Here is a 21,214-nt window from a genome sequence, read left to right on the forward strand (position 1 = left end):
ATTCACGTATGTTTTGCAGCTAGAGGGAAGTTCTAAATGGCCTGATAGTTTACTGCCCCTGTTAGGTGCAAATGATGGTCCTCCTGTGATTTGCAACTTGCAGTGATTTTTTTTTCCAGATTTGTTTTGACAGGATTTGCTTCCCTTTGATCTTCTGTTTTTTAAGAGGCCAGTTGCTCTTGCATGATGAAAGGCATATCTAGCCTGTGTGTTAAAAATTCTGTGTGAGAATGCTCTTCTTCCCTTTCTCAAAACCATTAGGTGCTTCTGTCACACTATTCTTTTGGGACAGGTAGAACTTATGAAACAGAAAAGCAATAGAGAGCTTTTAAAAAGTCTTCTGATCATCTAAAATCTATACTAATCAAACATTCAGTAATAGATGCACCACTGAATTATATTTAAGAATATCATGTTAGAAAAATATAACGTTAATGTAAAAGCAAAGAATTACAGAAAAGTTTCCAATTTATAACACTTTATCTGAAGAATTATATTTGAATATATCCAGCTCATCACTGTAAAATGAAAAAATATCAGTAGAGAAAAATAATTAAGTAACTATGGTAGTCTATCTAGTGTCATCAATGAGGAAGTAAGAATTAAACAGTGTAGCTGGAGGAAAAAAGCGTAAGTGCAAAATCACATGATTTCAAGAGGTTTTTAACAGCTGTTTCTGGATTCTTATTCCCATTAGGCGTAAAACATAAGGCACTTCTAACAGTTGAAGACTGCTTTGAGTTGGGAAAGATTGCATACACTGAAGCAGACTACTACCATACTGAATTGTGGATGGAGCAAGCTCTAAAACAGTTGGATGAGGGAGAGGTTTCTTCTATCAACAAAATTTCGGTTCTAGATTACCTGAGTTATGCTGTGTACCAGCAGGGGGATCTGGATGAAGCAATGATGCTCACCAAACGGTTACTTGAACTGGGTAGGTTAATCTTGCTTTTATTTAGCATGTTTGCACCACTTAACTTTCATCCCAGACATTTTCCACTTGGGTGTACAGACTTTTCAAACTGATTGATGCAGTGGAGTGAAGGACAGAATGCTGCTGGGAATCACTGTACTTACAAATGGTTTAAGGAAGCATTAATTATTTTTGCCATGTTTTGCCATCACTTTATGTGTCATTTGCTTCTGTGACTTACTATTTATATATGAAAATGTGCATATATTCCAGCTGACATAAGTGGATTAGAAGCTGAGATATATTTATTTATTTAGCAAATTTATACGGTCGTCCATCTCACAAAAAGTGACTCCAGGCGGCATACAACAATTAAATAAAACAGTACATTTTTAAAAACAAGCTGTATTAAAAATATAAAACAATCAATTATTAAAAATACAAACCAGCAGGCACTGGAGAGAGTAGATATTAACAATGAAGGAGCCATCTTAAAATGTCACCAGTCCCCTGGGATATATTTAGATTTTATCAGGCCTGAGCAGTGACAACTAAACTCAAAAAACAAGTAAAAAAATCTCTTAAAAATAGCCTTCCTCAGTAGAACTAAACAGCCATCTGCATGCTTTTCCAACAGATCCAGAGCATCAGAGAGCAAATGGAAATCTGAAATACTTTGAATACATCATGACTAAAGAAAAAGAAAAAGAAGCAAACAAGTCTGTTGCTGAAACAGATGAGCAGACTGGAAAAGAAGTTAAAACTCAGAGAAGAGGGCCTCCCAAAGATTATCTGCCAGAAAGACAGAAATATGAAATGTTGTGCCGTGGTGAAGGTCTTAAAATGGTAATTCTCCCTTGTATGCAATACCACTATCACAGAATATTTGTTTATGAAAAGTATGCATTGGGTTACTAACGCTTGACACTTCCTTTCAAACTTTTAGACTCCTAGAAGACAAAAGAAACTGTTTTGTCGTTATTATGACGGGAATGGGAACCCGAGGTACATACTAGGACCTGTCAAACAAGAGGATGAGTGGGACCGTCCTCGGATTGTTCGCTTTCTTGAAATAATCTCTGATGAAGAAATAGAAACTGTCAAAGAGCTTTCCAAACCAAGGGTAAAGAATCTAAATTGTCCACACTCTTTAAACCATGCTACCAATGAATGATTCCCTTGCCCCAGTTCTTGCTTCTCGATAGCAGCTGTCTGTGCCATGCTAAATATTCTCTTGCAATCCTAATCTTAATGGCGTCTTCATGTTATTATCTGGTTAGGCAGCAGCAGAATGAATTGACCAATAGTCTGACCTAATTTTCTCTGAACAATTGTTGCTTGTCCAACAGTTACGTTGGGTAAAATCTAGGCATGCCTTGCTTTGGAAGGCTGTTGTGGAAAGCTGTAATGAAAAGCTTAAGGGTTCTTTACTATAGGTGAACTGGCAAATATTACTACCATTCATACTATTTTTAATTTTTGTTATGCTGTCCCTTTGCCAAGACAAATTCTAATAGTAGATTCAGATATACTGTAATTCTAATGATAGTATTAGATAATTATATATGTGAATATACAGTAGTGTATATTCTTATTCCTCTGTGACTAAACCATCATGCAGCGAGTTACTAGAATGTATGTCTGATTGGTCCATACCATATCAGGGAATTTTTCAAAGAGATTCTCATCTACTGAAAGTTTAAGGAAGCCTGGATTTAAGATTCTGAATTGGAAAGCTGTCAGTAAAGTTTTTCTTCTGGTCTCCTGTATCAGATAGGAGTTCTTTTATAATTGAACCCAAGGATTCCCTTTCTTTGGAAAAAGGAAAATTTAGAAATGATGCATTATTTAACTTACGATGCAGCTCCATCCTACTATGCTGAGATTGGCTTCTGACGTGCTTCTCTTTCTTTGTCCATGTCACTCTGTAAGCAGTTTTGTGTATGTGCTGGCTCAGCCAAAGGCAGTCTGTGAGTTTGAAGTTGTGATTTAATTTAGCTGGCTGTCCCCAGTGATACCTGTGGGTGATTTTTCCCTGCTTTTATTTTGGGGCACCAGAAAGGTAAGTAGAGTGTGCAGTGCTCACTTGCACTCTGTAACACTTCCCCACTTCAGAATAAGAGTGCAGCGGCTTGCTGCTTCAAAAAAGGCCCACATTGTTTCCTTCTAGCACACTACAAAAATGTAGCCTTGGCCTGGCAAAAGATTTCAGTATTGTGCTTAGTATTGTTGTTTTTATTTGCTTTATATTCCACATTTCTTGTTTGCTGGTGGCGGTTCTTGTTTCTCAGTGGAAAAGAACCCTCCTGGAATTGGGGCTCCGCCCTCAGGTTCTGAATGGTCGGATTAATGTGATGCAATATATACATTGTAATGCAACTATTTTGATTGGTTCGCTTCACAGCTGAGGCGAGCCACCATTTCAAACCCCGTAACGGGAGTCTTGGAGACCGCACATTACAGAATTAGCAAAAGGTAAGACGTTACTTGCCATACATCCTGTCCTTGTAGCAAGACCTTCTGCGGTGCTCGTTTGTGTAGAAAGTGGCCAGAAAAAGCTGGCTTAAAACTTTTCTGGCCGTTTGTGCTATTCACAGACACTGTAACACTGTGTTACTGCTGAGTTTCTCAGACACTTCTTGTAACCAGAAGTTTTGTTGTTATTTGATTTTTTAGGGCATGTTTCTAGACTATTTCTATATGCCTGGTATAACTTACAAAGAGATTTCACGTTGCCTTCTGCCTTGTAGTTTGAAAGTTTTCCCATCAAAACCTAACTTCTTTTTGTTTTGGAATGATATTTTTCATGATCATATAGGCATGCACAATAATTTGTTTACAGAGTTTTCTACTTTCTGTATACGAAAACCAGTGAGATGCTGTCTTTACAAGGCTGCAAATGGACTTTCTATGTTAAAATATGAAGTGCTTCTGTATATCCATTGTAACATTGTAATATTATTGCCCTTCTTATGGTTAATTCCTGTTTGGTTTTATTGAAGCCATGTATACTGTTAAGTTTAGCTTGGTATACATTTATGTACTGTTTGAATCTCAAAATACCCTATTTGCTTACATGAATTCCTCTTAATACTGCTACTAGTTATTACTCAATTGTTTCTCATGTGACTACTGAAAATGGGGAGCCCCTGCATGTGTTTATACACAATTTGTATAATTTAAATGGTAAAATAATTCTACCCTGCTGTTGTGTGGAGCTCCAGCATATCTTCTATATTGGGAATTGCCAATCTCTCTGGCTAAAATGCAGCTGGTTCTGATCAGACATTGTTATAGAGACAAAATGAAATGTTGTGTTTATGTATCGAGACTTTTTGATTTTGTTAATTCAGTCCATTTATTTATTTCATTTTAAATGCATATCCCACTTTTTATTTGAAAACGTTTTCTTAGTGGGGAGAGAACATTTACAGATATTTATAGTGTATCCTCTGGGCCCATCAATTATTAGAATACCCTTTCAGAAAGTTTCAATATGTAACCTATTTTTTTTTTTTAAAAAAGCTTAACATTGCGCACACATTTTAAGAAAGAATAACTGGAGGCAGTTGAAAAGATGAAGTGCATTTAGCTTCTGGATCCTAAGAAGTTCTCTGTGAAACTTGGCAGATACAAGTGGCTTGCATAAGCTTTCCATTTGGGGAAGAAAAAGTGAAAGGACAATCTAACCAAAATTGATTAAACCAATTGAAATAAATTGAGACTTAGCAGTAGCAGTAGCTGCTGCAGTCCTTTAAGCATTCCTGCTGATCTGAGCATTACATTCCATCCTGACCAATCAGAACCCTCCCAATTGCCTGTGGCTTGGCCCAGAAGCTTGCTACTAGAGTGAGCCCTTGTCCTTTCTCTTTTTTTCTTTTTCTTTCTGTAGCTGAGCCGAGCTACTGTGCATGACCCTCAGACTGGGAAACTGACCACAGCACATTACAGAGTCTCTAAGAGGTAAGGGGAGACTGTGACATCTGAACTACTGTGGGATTTCTCTATCAGTGTTTGGTGTCAAAGGTTGGGAGTGGGGTCCTGTGCCTCATCAGTAGATACAGCCTTAAAATGAATTGCTAGCACTTGTGGCATTGAAAGTTTGGAATGTTTAAAAGACGACACTTTCAGATGTAAGTGCTAATCCAAATTAAGTTGTCAAAGCATGTCCTTCACTCCCTTCCATTGGAATCAGTGGGGCTTTAGCGTTTTTTAAGCCAGTGTATTTAAGCATCCAGCGTATTACTTCCCTGCATGATCCTAATAAAACTAACATATTGAATTGTTTCATCTTAAACACAGTCCATGTGAATTGCCCAATCTGGTGCCCGGACTGGGGAGACTATACTATATACTGTACCATCTGTTTGCTTTTTAGCATGATGTTGCAATATCTGTGTTAATTTTAAGACTTCTTAAGCACATGACAAACAGGAAGCCATATGTGATAATGATAGCTTGACATTCCTAGTTCAGCATCTATTTTTAAAGTGCACCGAATATATGTAATTCTTAGCTACCTTTTTTAAAAATACAACTGCAGAATATTTGCAAGGAGGTATTTTAATAAGCCACTGAATGTGGAGCATGATTTTTTTACTGTTTCATGTTTTTTACTGTTCAGTTTAAATCTGATTTTTTTTGTCATTTTGTGAAATACTATATACATTGAAAAAAATTACAGCAATACATTGAGAGCTAAAGCTTTCCAAAGCAGAAGCTGCATTGGATGCTAGAACAATTCCTTGATTTTTTTAAAAACCCACCCACTAGGAACCCAAAATAACTCCCTCTTTTATTTTTAAGAGAAGCCCACTTTCCTTGCCCAGGCATTCCAGTCAATTTTTCCTAGCTAACAGTTTCCGTATTATAGTATGCCCTTGCTGATGACAGGACTGCTGTTCATTCGGAAGTATGTGGCAGGCTGTATAAATTGGCCCAGCATTCTGAGCCAAGCTATGTGCTGTACCAGAATAATTTAGTCAGTCTAGCCCAAATTTCTGCAAGATGCCACTAAGGATGTATGCTTCTAAGAAATCCAGTTCATTCTCTCCTGAAACTCCTACTTCTCTTTAAGTAAACTTTTTTTACATCTGGGGAGACAGCATTTAGATAATACTGTTGAAGTGTTTTATAAGATCCCTTCTTAGTAATAGAATTTTAGACATTTTCAATAGAATTGTGGATTCTTGAAAAGAGTGAAAAGTAACATTCATAATTGCAGTGACAGAGAAAGGTATACAGGTCTGTTGAATATTGGTTTATTTGAAATTGGAAGAACTGAAACATAGTTATGACTATTTACACTGGACTTTAAATTCAAAACTTTTCAGATGAAATATTTATAGCACATGAAATATATAACAGCACTTGATAATATTTAGCTAGCATTACTTTTTGAAGAGATACGGAGAAGACATTTTACCTTCCAATACTTTGAGCTGAAATGAAATGTGTTGATTTAGTTTTCTGGAGAAGGAAATAGGATATAAAATTGATGAAATGAAGCCATTAAGCAGCTCAAACTTTTAAGATAGGCATTTAAGACTGAACTGTAAGGTTCAGTTCTATAAGATGGGGAGTACATCTTACAGTAACTGTAAGATGGGAAGGAAGGTGACATATACCACCACAGAGAAACAGTGTAATAAACTTATATTTCAAGTAGTTTTTCACTTTCCTTTTGGCCAAAAGAACACTCAAGTTGGCCTGCAACAGGACCTCACAATTTCTGGGGTAATGTAGGTTGAAGCAGTAGTGAGTAAGTGGAGCTAACAAGCTAGTAATAGGGAGGCTTCCTGTGTAACAGCTTTATCAGGAAAGTGTTGTATCATATCCAGATATTCACTGATTGAAGCAGGATTGAAACCAGACTGCTTCCAAATGCACACAGGGAGCATGTGAAGGTTCATATGGGGTAAGGTGCTCTTTGATGTAAGTCAGATCCAGTTATTTAGCACTTTGTGAATGTAATAACCAGTACTTTAAAGTGAGTCTAAAAGCAGGTCAGTAGTCAATGCAATACCAGAGTAATTTAGAAAGCCAGTTCTCTGCTTGGCCTATTGCTCTTCCCCATTGTGCCAGGGCCGTACGTTGAATTACACTCCCGTACAGATATACTGGGAGCAAATCCTATTTAAATGGATGGGACTGACTTTTGAGTATACACTGTGGATGGACAAATTGTAGGTTGCTGATGCCCAACAGAACAGAATAGAATAGAATAGCTTTATTGTCATTCCAGTATGCACTATACACCAAGTGCATAATAAAACAAAATTTCGTTGCAGTTGGCTCACAAACACAATCAGACACTAAAATAAAAATACCATAATTACTATAAAATATACATTCTTTACACATTCCACATTCCACTTAAAGAAAAAACTTGTTGAGTATCCAGGAGTCTAATAGCCTGGGGGACAAAGCTATTACCCAATCTGGCTGTTCTACATTGGATGCAGCGGAACCTTTTCCCAGAGGGTAACAAAGAAAACAGGCCATGATGAGGATGGGAGGAGTCACTGACGATATTTCGAGCTCTGGGCAGACAGCGTGCACATGCTATATCCTGGATGAGAGGCAGTGAGACCCCAAGTATCCTCTCTGCTGCCCTCACCACCCTCTGCACAGACTTCCTGTCCGAGGCACTACAGCCTCCAAACCAGATGGAAATACAATTGCTGGAGCTATCTTATTTTGTTCTCTGTAAGAAAGGAGTAGTGTGAGAAAACATTCATTTTTTAAAGGTTAGTTGCTAGGAGGTATTGAACTATCACCATGATAGATCAACCAGGAGGCCCGAGTACAGTGCACAAGCTGTTCATTGGTTAAACATGGAGTGTACTCCATATTCATTTCTATAAACATCTTGGTTGTTATAAACTTAACGTCCCTCTTTAGGAGATAAATCTTGTTGATAACGCTTGATGTAATTTCATCTTGTTTTGTTGTAGGAAATTCATTTTTTGTCTGCTTTGTTTCATATACTAACAATACACTAACAATGTGCCAGCAGCATACTAACAAGTGCATTAACTGAGCATTTTAAAAAAGTCATTCTATGTTTGGTAAATGTTCAACTACATTTCCTCCATACTCTTGGAGATTCTGTAATCTCTGTTGGATCATACTCTGTTACTCTTGATTAGAGATTTCTTGTGATCCTATGGAAAGGAAGACAGTAGATCCGCTGGAGTAAAGATACGACTTAATTCTTCCAAACCAGCAGAATGTGTTGAATTTCTCCAATGCTTCAGTGGTCGCTGATGACTTGTAAAAGTAACGCTGGGTTCACTTGCAGCTTTGGGTCATTCAGTCTTTTTGAAATGTACACCCCAGAATACATGGTCATTGGTGATACTAGATTATCAGATATAAGGCAACAAACATTGCCATCCCATTTTACATAGGAGTCCTCTGCTTTTAACAGCAATATGCAAGCATACATCTGACAAGTATAGCTTCCACATCTTGAAATATTTTTTTTATCAGTTCCTAGTTGCTGGAGAAGTGCTATAAGCAGAGTAATGAAAAGAAAATACAAACAAAGAACAGCTTCAGTAGCATAAAACCTAGCTTTGAAAAGGGTGATCTGAAACAAGAGCACTTCAGACTAAAACACTTTCTTTTAAAGAAAAGACCCTGCTTTCATCAGAGAAGGCAGTGGTTGGTCAGGAATAAAGACAAACTTTCCACAGAAAGTTCCATATATAGCTGTGATGTCAGTTTTTCCCCATATAAATTAATACTTTTTGTGGACCCTGCTTTTTAAGTAGAGAAGAGACTATATACTTCTCTGCTTAAAACAATATTCCCTGTCATTCTAATCTTAACTATAAATGGAAATCAGTGATTGAATATACATGTATAAATACTGCTACAATCTTAACCACTACCTACAAGTAAGTACAAGTAAAGATCAGTGAAATGGTTTGAGGTGACTGTAGGATGTTCTGCCAAAAGCTCACATCCAAGTCTCTCTGCAATGTGGAACTAAAAAAAAGTAGTTGTTTATTAAAAGTACTCAGCCACTTACAGACATCTCACAAGCACAAAACAGGATTTAGTCAATCCAATCATTGAGGTGGTTGTGAATATTTATATAGGTGTGCAGATACTTTCAGATACTTCTTTCCAGAATGCTTATCTGGGGAGGCATCTTTATTTTCATAGCCAAGGAGAGATGTCTTTATTTTCACAGCTGGTTGAGCAGCTAATCCATATATTTAGTGTTCAAGGAAAAGAAAAAGAAGAGAGAAAAGAAAGTTTGCTTCATAGCTTTCAATAGAGAGGTGGCAATTATGATAAGAATTGGATAAGGAGTAGATAGTTAAGTAATGTTTTTTCCCTTTCCAGTATAGTTCACAGTGAAGATACTGTGTTGTTCAGTAGACTAATGCAACATATGGCATGCAACATATGGGATCCTGGGTTCACTCATTTACTCCATTCATGTTACACCAGAAATCCCATACAGAAAATAATACCTTCATCACAGAATATACTTTCTCCAAAGGGTCACAAAATCCTTTTGCAATGTAGTGGAGATCATGCTATCTAATGCTGGACTCAGAAGGCATTTTTTCTGCTTAATCACGGATGTCCTCTAGCTAAAGGAGACTGAATCACATTAAATGTGAAACAGGGTGCAGAGTTAAAAATACGTCTTGTATATCACATTTAGGTTACATCTTAAAGACTTCTTGCACAATTAAAAATAGTTTCTGATTGGTCATGAAAATTAATACCCGAACCTTACTGTTCAGGAATAATATTCTAATTTCATTTTTAGTGCCTGGCTCTCTGGATATGAAAACCCCGTAGTGGCACGTATAAATGCAAGGATACAGGATCTAACAGGCTTGGATGTTTCCACAGCAGAAGAGCTCCAGGTAAGTTTGTAAAGTAAATAAAAGTATGTGACTTCAAGAAGGATTAAAGAACAAACACCTACATGCCCAATCCCCACACTTTTTGTAAGTTGAGGATCTTGTCTTCATTGTTACATAGCCCTAATCTTGTATTTCATTGGCATTGCCTAAATCAGGGTTTCTCAGAAGCCTGGGGTTCTGCAAGAGGTCACTAGGGAGTCCCTGGGAGATCACTATTTATTTAAAACATTATTTCAAATTTGGGCAACTTCACGTTAAAGAGGTAAGTTTCGTTCTTTATTTTTAGTTTAAGAAGACTGTTAATGCATGCGTGTGTGTGTGTGTGTGTGTGTATAGGCCTACCCATGAAACGAATGTAATAATTTTGTAACTTTTGGCCTATATGTGAGCCTGAATGAGCAGGGGTTCCTTGAGGTCTGGAAAATATTTCAAGGGTTCCTCCAGGGTCAAAAAGTTGAGAAAGGCTGCTCTAAATATATGATACTCATCACAGGGGTTTTTTTAATTGTATGGCATAGCAGTACATGTTCATGCTGCTTTTTTTCTTGCTGGGAAATCCTTGTGAGGTCCAGCAGCCAGATGTGTAGACTATTTAGCCGTGACAAGTCACGTTGCCCGGGGTGCACCATGAGGAGGCTAGTCTACATTGCACCGAATTGGGCAGCCCAAGGTCACCCAGCCGGCTTTCGTGCCTAAGGTGGGACTAGAACTCACAGACTCCTGGTTTCTAGCCCAGCACCTTAACCACTAGACCAGACTGGCTCTCTTCATCACAGGTGAACCTGTTTGACTCATCAGTTTTGTGTTTTTCTTGTTCTTTTCTTAGAGGAAAAAGAAGGCAAAACAGCAAAAATTCATTTTATACTGCCCCTGAAACTTCTCCTAAAGTGATTTTCATTTTTTTTTTTTAAAAATACAGAATTTAGTTGATGCCAACCCTTAAATGTATAATCAAACCCAGTTCAGAATTTGAACTTTATGGTGAGTGAAGTTCAAAGAATAAAAACAAAACCTTCCATATTAAGTGTTTCAGTACTGTAAGTTTGCATCTGTAAAGACAGCTGAAATAAAATGTTCAGATTGTTGTGTTTGTGTGTTATTTGCAAGTCTACTCAAGTCTGCAGCGCTGCTGAATAGAGCATGCTTCAGCTTTTGCAGTCGCCAGTGCATCACTTTCGGGCAGGGTTTCTCAAACTTGGCAACTTTAAGAGGTGTGGACTTCAACTTCCAGAATTCCTGGCTGGCTGAGAAACCAAGGTTGAGAAACCTTGCTTTAGGGAGACTTCTTCACGCTGAAGACTTAACCTGTTCTACTGTCTTTCAGCCAAATTTCCCTCTAAAAATGAAGGAAATGTATGAGATCACACCTTAGATGTTTTACTGGGTCTTTATGCTTCTTCTACTATAGGTAGCCAACTATGGAGTAGGAGGCCAGTACGAGCCTCATTTTGATTTTGGAAGGGTAAGTCTTTGTTTGCCTCTGTGCTTCTTATGTGCTGTGTTTCTTTTTTCCAGGTAGCAAATTATGGAGTGGGAGGACAATATGAGCCCCACTATGACTTTGCTCGGGCAAGTAAAATGATGGGTGAAGAGAAATTTTTGCAAAACTTAGGCTTTTTGGGCACTGGCAAAAAGGTCTTACAGATAGTCCTCGCTTAATGACTATTTGTTTAGCGGTGGTTTGGACTTTCAATGGCACTGAAAAACGACTTAGGGCCAGTCCTTGCACTTACAACCATCACAGCATCTCATGGTCACATGATTGCAATTTGGCTGCTTGGCAACCAGCTCACATTTACGACCGTCGCAGTGTCCTACGGTCACATGATTGCCATTTTCAGCCTTCCCAGCCAGCTTCTGGCAAGCAAAATCAATGGGGAACTGCGTGATTCACTTAGCAACCATGTGGTTCACTTAATGACCATGTGATTTGCTTAATGACCACCGCAAAAATGGTTCTAAAATCGGATCGGATTCGCTTAATGTCTGCATCGCTTAGTGACTGAAATTCCGGTCCCAATTGTAGTCATTAAGTGAGGACTACCTGTACATCTGTGTTAAATTTGGGGAGTTATCTAATCCATCTGAATGGATCAAGCCTCCTAAACCACCATTTGAACAATAAAAATTGCAATTAACTATTAAGTGAAGGAAAGAATTAAAAGTGTCATTTCATAGAAACTGCTTTACAGAAAAAGATGGCTGAACCATTTGGAACAATGATAAAGCAGTTTTATCTTGTAGTATCAGTGGCATGTAGATGAGTGGTGAGCTTTTTTGTTTTTAATTATATTTATTGTATCAAATTTAGCTCATTAAAACAATCACAGTTTGTAATCCTGGTTTAGTGCTTGATCAAAAAAGTCAAATGATTTTGAAGTGTCAGTATATCTGCATTTTTAATGCCTATTTGCATTTTTTTCTTGGTGAAGCTTGGTGAGCTTTCTTTTAATCCAAATGTTGTGGATAAATTCAGATGGTGATTTACTGAGCACTTGTGTAAAGTAACTTTTTCAATTAACATTTTTCTTGAATCAACCTCTCAGAAGTAATTAAAAAATTCTTGCCTTAACACAAGATAAAACTTTGATTCACTCTGTTGCTTAAAAACCTCTGATGTACTTTCCAAATCAACAGTATATTAACTTGCAATACTGTATACTGTACATTTTTGTGTTCATGCATGAATTTAATTTCTGCCCTAATATTTTTGCAGTGCACCTATGAATTTCTACAGTGTTATGTTGTAAATTCCACTATGCTACATAGTGCCCAATTTATTTCATTTTAATATTTTATTTATTTAATGGAATTTTTATTCCAGCCACTAACAGAATTTGTCAGGATTACTTACTGTAAAATAGTGATTCATAAGAAAGAAAACCATAAAATGTAAAGTCAGTGTTAAAACTGGTAGTAGAAGATAAATGTAATAAATCATCATCAGCTGAAATGTCATGAATCAAAAGATACCCCAGCTTCTATACAGGTAGTTGTCGACTTATAACTACAACAGGGACTGAAAAATTTGTCATTAAGTGGTGCAGTCATTAAGCGAGGCATCACATGACCGCACCTGATTTTGCTATATTTTTGCGGCAGTTGTTTAAGCGAACCACATGGTTCTTCAGCGAATCACATGGTTCCCCATTGATTTTGCTTGTTGGAAGCCAACTGGGAAGGTCGCAAATGGCAATCACGTGACCCCGGGATGTTGCAGCTGTCATAAATACGTGGCGGTTGCCAAACACCCAAATTTTGATCATGTGACTGCAGGGACACTGCGAGGGTGATAAGTGCAAGGACTGTCGTAAGTTACTTTTTCCAGCACTGTCGTAACTTTGAACAGTTGCTAAACAAATGGTCATAAGTTGAGGACTACCTCTAGCTTCTAAAACAATTAAAGATTAAGAAATAGTGAATAGAAGGTCTAAGTCTGGTTCCAAACATATTAGAGTGCAGGTGTCAAACCTCCGAGATGAATGTATAATAATAAGCCACCCCTAAAACGTTTCTCTCCCACTAGCGGAGGGCTTCAAATGAAGTTCTGTCCCGGAAAGTATTCATAGAGAAGTGTTTCCTGAAGATGAGGTGGTTCCAAGCCATTTAAAGATAAGATCTGCCATTTAAGTTGAGCATAGGGCTGGAAGTCATTGCATTACTTAATAGTACTTATGGAAGAAGCACTGCAGACTATTTGAAACATGTGCATATGAAAGTAATTAGGTTTCACCAGCATGAAAAAGTTTATCTTGTAATTCTAGGCTGAAAGACATTCTGTTGCATTGGCGTAACTTGCTTAAGCTATCAAGTACAATTTAGGTATTTGGTTGACTTGAATTGTAGTTGGTGGACAGCAAACAATCCCTTGTTGTCTGGATTTCTTTAAATTATTTTTGGATGTAGGAGAGGTTGCTTCATAGGAACTGGCACACTGGAAATGGTTTGTGCACAAAGAGATTCGCATATGCCAGCCCCATTTACTGATTCCTGCTTCTTCGTGGGCTTTCTGAAAAAGCTCCTGTGCTTTAGAGTAGCATTTCTTAGAGTAGTATGCCTGTGGTATTGGAATAGTAGTACCTTAAGTAGACTTCATATCACAGCAACTTTTCTAGTCTGACTGTACATCCAGTCAAATTTGGCAAATTGAACTGGGTTTAACAATGTCAGCAGGCGATGATTAACGATAATTGCATAATGAATTCTCCAAAACACATCAGATCTTGTAAAATAGGAAAATTAGGGTATAACATCTGGTAGAAGATTATCCATGCTCTGTAACAGGCATTAACAGTGTAGTGGCTCAGTATGGCTGGAATTTTATGAGGTTGCCAAAAAGTGAAACATTTCAGTGACCTTGGGCAAAGACAACAAAAATGCATAGGATGTTGCTAAATATCTCTGGCATTGTTGGTTTGGGCATTGTGGGGGGGGGGTCCAAAAAAGTTGCTGGTCAACTTCATGAACACAGGCTCTCTTATCCAACCCTAAAAAGAAGAGAGCTTTCAACAAGTAAGTGGTACACTTAAACAGATTTCCCTAATGTTCAGGAATAACAAAAACATGCTTTGTGCCTTAAGAATTTTGTGTTCTAACTATATCATCCAGCTAGTCAAAAGATTTATTACCTGAATAGAAAAATTTTAACTTCAAGGAGAAAACCCTGCTATGGTTTTTTCTTCCCTTTCATACATTCCAAGAAGAATTATATTCAGAAGTGTTTCTTCTGTGTGCCATTGTTGTTTTACTCATATTATAACACCATCTATGTCTTTGAACACAGAAAGATGAACCAGATGCCTTTAAAGAACTGGGTACAGGCAATAGAATTGCTACGTGGCTATTCTATGTAAGTAAGATAAGACATTAGGATGTCCAAACTCATAATGCAGCCAAGGAATTCATCTCAATGAGAGAGAAAATATGAGTTGCTGAAGAATACACAGAGTTTTTTGTATTTTTCCAATTTAAGTTATGACACCATAGAAGTACAAGTGTTTTATACAGTGCACAGTGAGCAATTTGGGAGAAACATTGTGTATGTTACAGTACATCATGAGTTACATTTTTATAGTAAAAGGAATGGACTGATTTTGTAAAAACTGTGTCCCTAGCTAGACACTCTTTATTGTAAATATCCTGTAAGAACACAGTAGGTGTGCTTGATCAAATCAAAGGTTGTCCCATCCAGCGCAGTGTGTATCAGACTATGCTGGTAGACATATTCTGAGTCAGAGCATTGGTACATTTAATTAAGGCTGTCAACTCTAACTGATAGCATTTCTCCGAAGTCTGTCAAGCAGAAAGCCACATTTTCCACAGTGCAAGACTTCAGTTTTAACTTTTAATTGACGATTTAGAACTTCCTTCTTGTGAAACATTTGGTTTACCATTGTGCTGTGCACTAAGCCATTATTCTGTTAGCATGGTGACCAGCCAAACGCTTCTGGGAAACCCATCAAGGAAGCATGAGCAAAAGATTTCCTCCTGTTGTTGTTTATTCGTTTAGTCGCTTCCGACTCTTCGTGACTTCATGGACCAGCCCACGCCAGAGCTTCCTGTTGGTCGTCAACACCCCCAGCTCCCCCAGGGACGAGTCTGTCACCTCTAGAATATCATCCATCCATCTTGCCCTTGGTCGGCCCCTCTTCCTTTTGCCTTCCACTCTCCCTAGCATCAGCATCTTCTCCAGGGTGTCCTGTCTTCTCATTATGTGGCCAAAGTATTTCAGTTTTGCCTTTAATATCATTCCCTCAAGTGAGCAGTCTGGCTTTATTTCCTGGAGGATGGACTGGTTGGATCTTCTTGCAGTCCAGGGCACTCTCAGAATTTTCCTCCAACACCACAGTTCAAAAGCATCGATCTTCCTTCGCTCAGCCTTCCTTATGGTCCAGCTCTCACAGCCATATGTTACTACAGGGAACACCATTGCTTTAACTATGCGGGCCTTTGTTGTCAGTGTGATGTCTCTGCTCTTAACTATTTTATCGAGATTTGTCATTGCTCTTCTCCCAAGGATTAAGCGTCTTCTGATTTCCTGACTGCAATCAGCATCTGCAGTAATCTTTGCACCTAGGAATACAAAGTCTTTCACTGCTTCTACATTTTCTCCCTCTATTTGCCAGTTATCAATCAAGCTGGTTGCCATAATCTTGGTTTTTTTGAGGTTTAGCTGCAAGCCAGCTTTTGCACTTTCTTCTTTCACCTTCATCATAAGGCTCCTCAGTTCCTCTTCGCTTTCAGCCATCAAAGTGGTATCATCTGCATATCTGAGATTGTTAATGTTTCTTCCAGAGATTTTAACTCCAGCCTTGGATTCCTCAAGCCCAGCTTGTCGCATGATGTGTTCTGCGTACAAGTTGAATAGGTAGGGTGAGAGTATACAGCCCTGCCATACTCCTTTCCCAATCTTAAACCAGTCCGTTGTTCCGTGGTCTGTTCTTACTGTTGCTACTTGGTCGTTATACAGATTATATGTTTTTTTCAGCAAGTAGGTATTGGAAGTCATATTGGCTCTGATATTGGAGGTATTCATAAGAAGGGGCCATTGATAGTCTCATAAGCACTTCCTTTAGCCTGTCCTGAATCTCCTATCACTCAGCTTCATTGGAAGATCTCAGTTCTTGACTTGAGAAAATGGAAAAAATACCTCTTGATTGACTTTCTTTATAACTGTCATGTCCCCTTTCATTCACCTTTGTTCACTTTTTCCTCATTACGTTGTTGTTTCAGACGATTCATTATCATTTTTTGCCCCTTTTGTAGTCTTACAACATTTTTATGCCCATCACAAAAGTGCAAAATACACCAAATCAGGTTATATCATAAACTTTACAAAGACATTGGACCTTGGTGGTTTTCTTTTTTTTTATTCCTTCCCTCCTGATTTCCCCAACATGGAATTTGTCTTCTTTAGAGTAAATGTGCATGGGGCAAACATTTCCTTTGAGTTTTCCATCACAATCTCAGAGGCTTTTTCCTTGGTCAATAACCCAACAATACAGTTTCCATCAGCTGCATATGGTCAGCATATACGGTATGTATCCCTATGGAGACTGAACTATATTTGCCACCTTCCCAAGTGAAGAATTTTTGGAGCCTTTTGCTGTCTTTGAATGTTGTTTTCTTTCAATTAGCATAAATAATTTGGTGCCATCAAAACTCTGCCTACTTGTTTACCAGATCATTGGTGGAACTTGTGGGGTTACTTTCTGATTATGGTCAAAAGAGAGTTGTCAATGGATAGTCTCTTTCTCCTTTTCAGATGAGTGATGTGGCAGCAGGAGGAGCAACCGTATTCCCTGAAGTTGGAGCTAGTGTTTGGCCAAAGAAGGTAAGTAGAAGGTGTGCACATAAGGTGACCATGCCTGACCATTCCATCCACTTACCTCATAAAGGTTCTGGTGTCTTTTCCTTTTGGCTAAGAATCAAGACAGAAAGGTAGAGTTGGGTTTTGGAAGTAACACCTTTAGAGGAAACAGGACAGCTGCAGGCTATTAGGTCTCATTAATGAATGGTGAATGAATGTAGTTATGCCCAGTTCCCGAAGTTACAGTTGTTGCCGCACCCCCGTGGTCACATGATCAACATTCGGGCACTTGGCAGCCCGCCCGCATTTATGATTGCAGGGGCTGTTCAGCTCTCCCCACCCCACCTATCTCCTCCCCATCTGTGCCCTTTTGGCCACCTTGCACTCCGCCGCCTCTGCCAGCCCTGCTGTCCAGCACCTTGCTTCCAAAGCCTCACGAGACAGCCACACACAATTTGGACAAGGTGGCATGTGTCCTCGGGAAGAAGGCCTTGTGCGGCCAGCAGCTGCCTCACTAAGGGCCAGGCCGGGCATGCCTCGTCAGCACGGGAGGAAGAAGATGGTGGAGGTCAGCTGGGGCTGGCAGGATGGCAGGGCCAGTGGAGCCCAGGGAGCACAGGGCTGGCAGAGGTGGTGGAGTACAGGGTGGCCAAAAGGGCAGAAATGGGGGAGAGGTAGGCAGGTGGGGGGAGTTGAAGAGGAGGCAGTCCCAGAGGAAGCCGCCCAGAGTCACTTTTTGAGATGGGCGGCTGTAGAAATCGAATAAACTAAATAAACTAAATAAATAAATAAAGTCCCTTACCTTACTGAGGCTCGGGGCTGGGAGGGACCAAGGCAGGAATGGCTTGAATTGGGGTGGGTCCTTGCCTAACAGCTTGGCGGGATTCGGTTAATGATAGCAATGGGGAGTGCCGGGATTGCCATTGCTAAGCGATGCTGTCACATGATGTCACGCTTTATGACTGCATCGCTTAGCGATGGAAAGTCCGGTCCCAGTTACTGTTGTTAACTGAGGACTACCCATATTTTGCATACCCCCTGAAATGTAGCATTTGAGGAATACTAGAAACCAAGGCAGGGGGTGATGGACGGTGCTTTGCCACATCCTTTTGGCCACTTGGAGAGTATTTACTTTTTGTACGCCCTCTTTTGTCTTGCATTTTTCAGACGTTAACCATGGAATGAATTGCTGCTACTTTGTGTTTTATCAGGGAACGGCGGTATTTTGGTACAATCTTTTTCCAAGTGGTGAAGGAGACTACAGCACCAGGCATGCCGCATGTCCAGTATTAGTTGGAAACAAATGGGGTATGTATGAAATTTGAAAGACAAGATTTTGGTAGTCACGTTTTAAATCCTATATGGAACGTCCTTGAAATGTCCCAAGTAAAAGGACTTACTAAACACTCTACAGGGGGTGGGGGGTTGTCAGAATGGAAACACACTTGCATGCTTTTGTTTTTATTTTGCTTTCTCCCATTGCAAGCAGTGAAGTTGTTTAGTCCACATCTTGTGACGTGGGCTGTGTGGAAATGGATTGGGGGTGGAGTATGACACCTAAGATATGGCCAGAGCTTAGCACCCTAATTCTCCTCATCCCAATAATAAGTATGATACAATTTATCATGATACTTTTATGGTTAGATTGTTCATTAACTATAACCAGGTGTGGATTACCAGTATGGTGAAATGGTTATGGTTTTGGACTAGGACTGGGGAGAACCAGGTTCGTGTCCACCCTCAACCATGAAAGCTCACTATCTAATTTTGGGTCTGCCACCACTTTCAGCCCAACCTACCTCTTTAACTAGTTGCTGTAGGGAAAAGTTGGTGGGGAAAATTGGAGGAACAAATGCTGTACACACTGCCTTGAGCTTCTGAAGAAAAATCAGGATGAAAATTTAATGAACTAATAAATATATCCTTTTCTTCTTTTTTTTTAGTCTCCAATAAATGGATCCATGAGCGTGGGCAAGAGTTTCGAAGACCGTGTGCCTTATCAGAGTCTGAATGATACCAATCCCCTTTTATTTTTTTTAGTGCAAATTACGTTTCCCTTCTTCATTGCCTTGATTAACACTGATAGTTTACACTAATACTCCACACCAACTTTTGTTTCCAGTGCCAATCTATGGACAAATATTTTATCTATGGACAAAGTATTTTTGCAAATATACCCATTTAAATGTTTTTATCGAGAAATATATTTGATTTCTAATGTCCGTCAAATGCCATGGCTAAAAGATCCTTCTGTAGAGACACAAAACTTGTGGAGAAAGCAGGATGGATATATGAACTTTTCATCATCTGTCAAGGACTTTGCTTGGATGGTAAGATATTATATATCACGTCTGCTTCTGTTTCTTCTGTTTTGAATGCCTGACCACTTCTGTAAAACTGTCCTAAGAGCTTATAAGCCTGATCGGATTGACTTCAGAGGTTCTACTCAAAGTTAAGATCCTGGGCCTTAACTTCAAATTGCCTGTTCCTGGCTGGTTTTACCAGTGCCATAAAACTTCAGACACAGATTCCTCCCCAAATGTATTTTTTTCTTACGCCTCACAAATAAATTGAGCTGATTCGAAGAAATGGGCCATTAATTGTGCACACGTAAATGGCTTGAACAGAACTGCGGTTCCTCTTTTTCTGCAGCTGCAGATGCTGGAGGATACCTTTGCGGGGAGGGTGGTAGAAAATGACTTTTTTTTAAAGGTATGACTCATCTTTTAAAATTTCGTTGTGATTCAACATTATAATTTAAAATGTACTGCTGCTTTTTGTTTATAATGAATAATAATCCCCATGAAGGCATGGAAACAAGATCAGTTTTGACTTAAACACCAATTACTGTGCCTTATTTAGGGAGTCTGAATTTGTATGAAATCATTGTATGATAAAACGTATACTTCCATACCAACAATACCAAACTTTATTTTCCAACGGAGGGGCTTTGTGAAAAAGACAATATATTTATAATACTAAATCTTTTGAAAGTTTTTTTGTGGTGTGGAGAATGGTTATGTTGTGAACCCCAGGTGCATGTTGTCTCTGATGCAAGTCTTTAAACTAAGTCTCTGCTCACACAGGATGGTGTCTGAAGTATTTAGCACACATAATTCTGAAAAGCTTATATATATACATACACACAAGCTCTATTTTTCCATTTCAGATTTTATTCAATGTTTTTGTAGAGGCCTCCACTAAGAGTTTTTAGCTCTCTTAATCTTTCTAAGAGTTACAGCTGAATAAAGAGGGATGATTAATAATTTCATGTACATTGATTTTCAGTAGTTGTTAAATCAGTATTTCTAAACAGCAGAAGCTGTTGTGCTGAACCACTGAGAAGAACCTCTTGCTTCACTTGAACTTACTTAGTTCTAAGGCCTTCCAACTTAATCCAAGATTCATCTAGGAGCAGTAAATATGACCTTGGCCCTGTAGCATGACGATCAAATAAGGCTCGCTTTCCCAAATTGCAACAAGCTGCATTTTTAAGTAAAATCATTCAGTGTTGAGTGAAGTTTGAAGGAAAAATGACTCTTATATCCATTAATGCTGCTGCATTTTCATACTTGAAAAATAGCCAGATCAGGTAAAAGACAAACAGAGGTGTTGAGGGGAGGGTGTAAAAAAAAGTCTAGATGGCAACTGTATGATAATGACCACTATCTTGACCTTTTTTACCACCTCCTGCAGATACCTCTGAAAGCAACATATAATACAGATTTTAGCCATGAAGTGAGTTCTCCCATCTTTGTAATTCAGATAATGCACCAAAACATAGTGAAACAAATGCTTTCACAGTTCCTCTTGAGTCCCAGTGGTTCCATTTTCTGTTTCTAAAATAAACTGTATTTATCTGGGTTTTCCACACCCCAGCTGATTAAGCCTTTTTTTAGTGCAAACTGCTTCAGGGATTGGGAGAAGGGAGCTTAGTTCATGACACTGCAAGAACAACAAAGTCCATCAGCCTTTATTTGCTGGAGTTTACTATATATTTGCAGAACATTTTCTGTCTTCTGAGTACAGCCCTAGAGAAGAATAGGTATGCTCTAGATTCAGAGTAGCCAAGGCACTTCCAGAATAGTCTATTGC

At 38.8% G+C, this 21,214-nt stretch overlaps 1 protein-coding gene across 3 annotated transcripts in view; it reads left to right on the forward strand.

The window, feature by feature from the left end:
* The window catches only part of P4HA1 (prolyl 4-hydroxylase subunit alpha 1), a 33,645-nt gene extending 13,255 nt beyond the window's left edge, over positions 1-20,390 (forward strand). The window contains exons 6-15 of one of the 3 annotated variants that reach the window (XM_063307479.1): positions 698-937; positions 1,554-1,762; positions 1,863-2,039; positions 3,321-3,391; positions 9,711-9,810; positions 11,219-11,272; positions 14,594-14,659; positions 17,075-17,143; positions 18,331-18,427; positions 19,063-20,390. In XM_063307479.1, the coding sequence (XP_063163549.1) occupies positions 698-937; positions 1,554-1,762; positions 1,863-2,039; positions 3,321-3,391; positions 9,711-9,810; positions 11,219-11,272; positions 14,594-14,659; positions 17,075-17,143; positions 18,331-18,427; positions 19,063-19,133 (1,154 nt within the window). In that variant the 3' untranslated portion in view covers positions 19,134-20,390. Of the gene's footprint in view, positions 1-697; positions 938-1,553; positions 1,763-1,862; positions 2,040-3,320; positions 3,392-4,808; positions 4,880-9,710; positions 9,811-11,218; positions 11,273-11,325; positions 11,384-14,593; positions 14,660-17,074; positions 17,144-18,330; positions 18,428-19,062 lie in introns of all 3 variants that reach the window. The other 2 variants (XM_063307478.1, XM_063307481.1) reach the window with 2 other exon arrangements.
* The last annotated feature ends 824 nt before the right edge of the window (positions 20,391-21,214 follow it).

The sequence above is a fragment of the Candoia aspera genome, chromosome 6 (genome assembly GCF_035149785.1).
Source record: "Candoia aspera isolate rCanAsp1 chromosome 6, rCanAsp1.hap2, whole genome shotgun sequence".
Taxonomy (NCBI): domain Eukaryota; kingdom Metazoa; phylum Chordata; class Lepidosauria; order Squamata; family Boidae; genus Candoia; species Candoia aspera.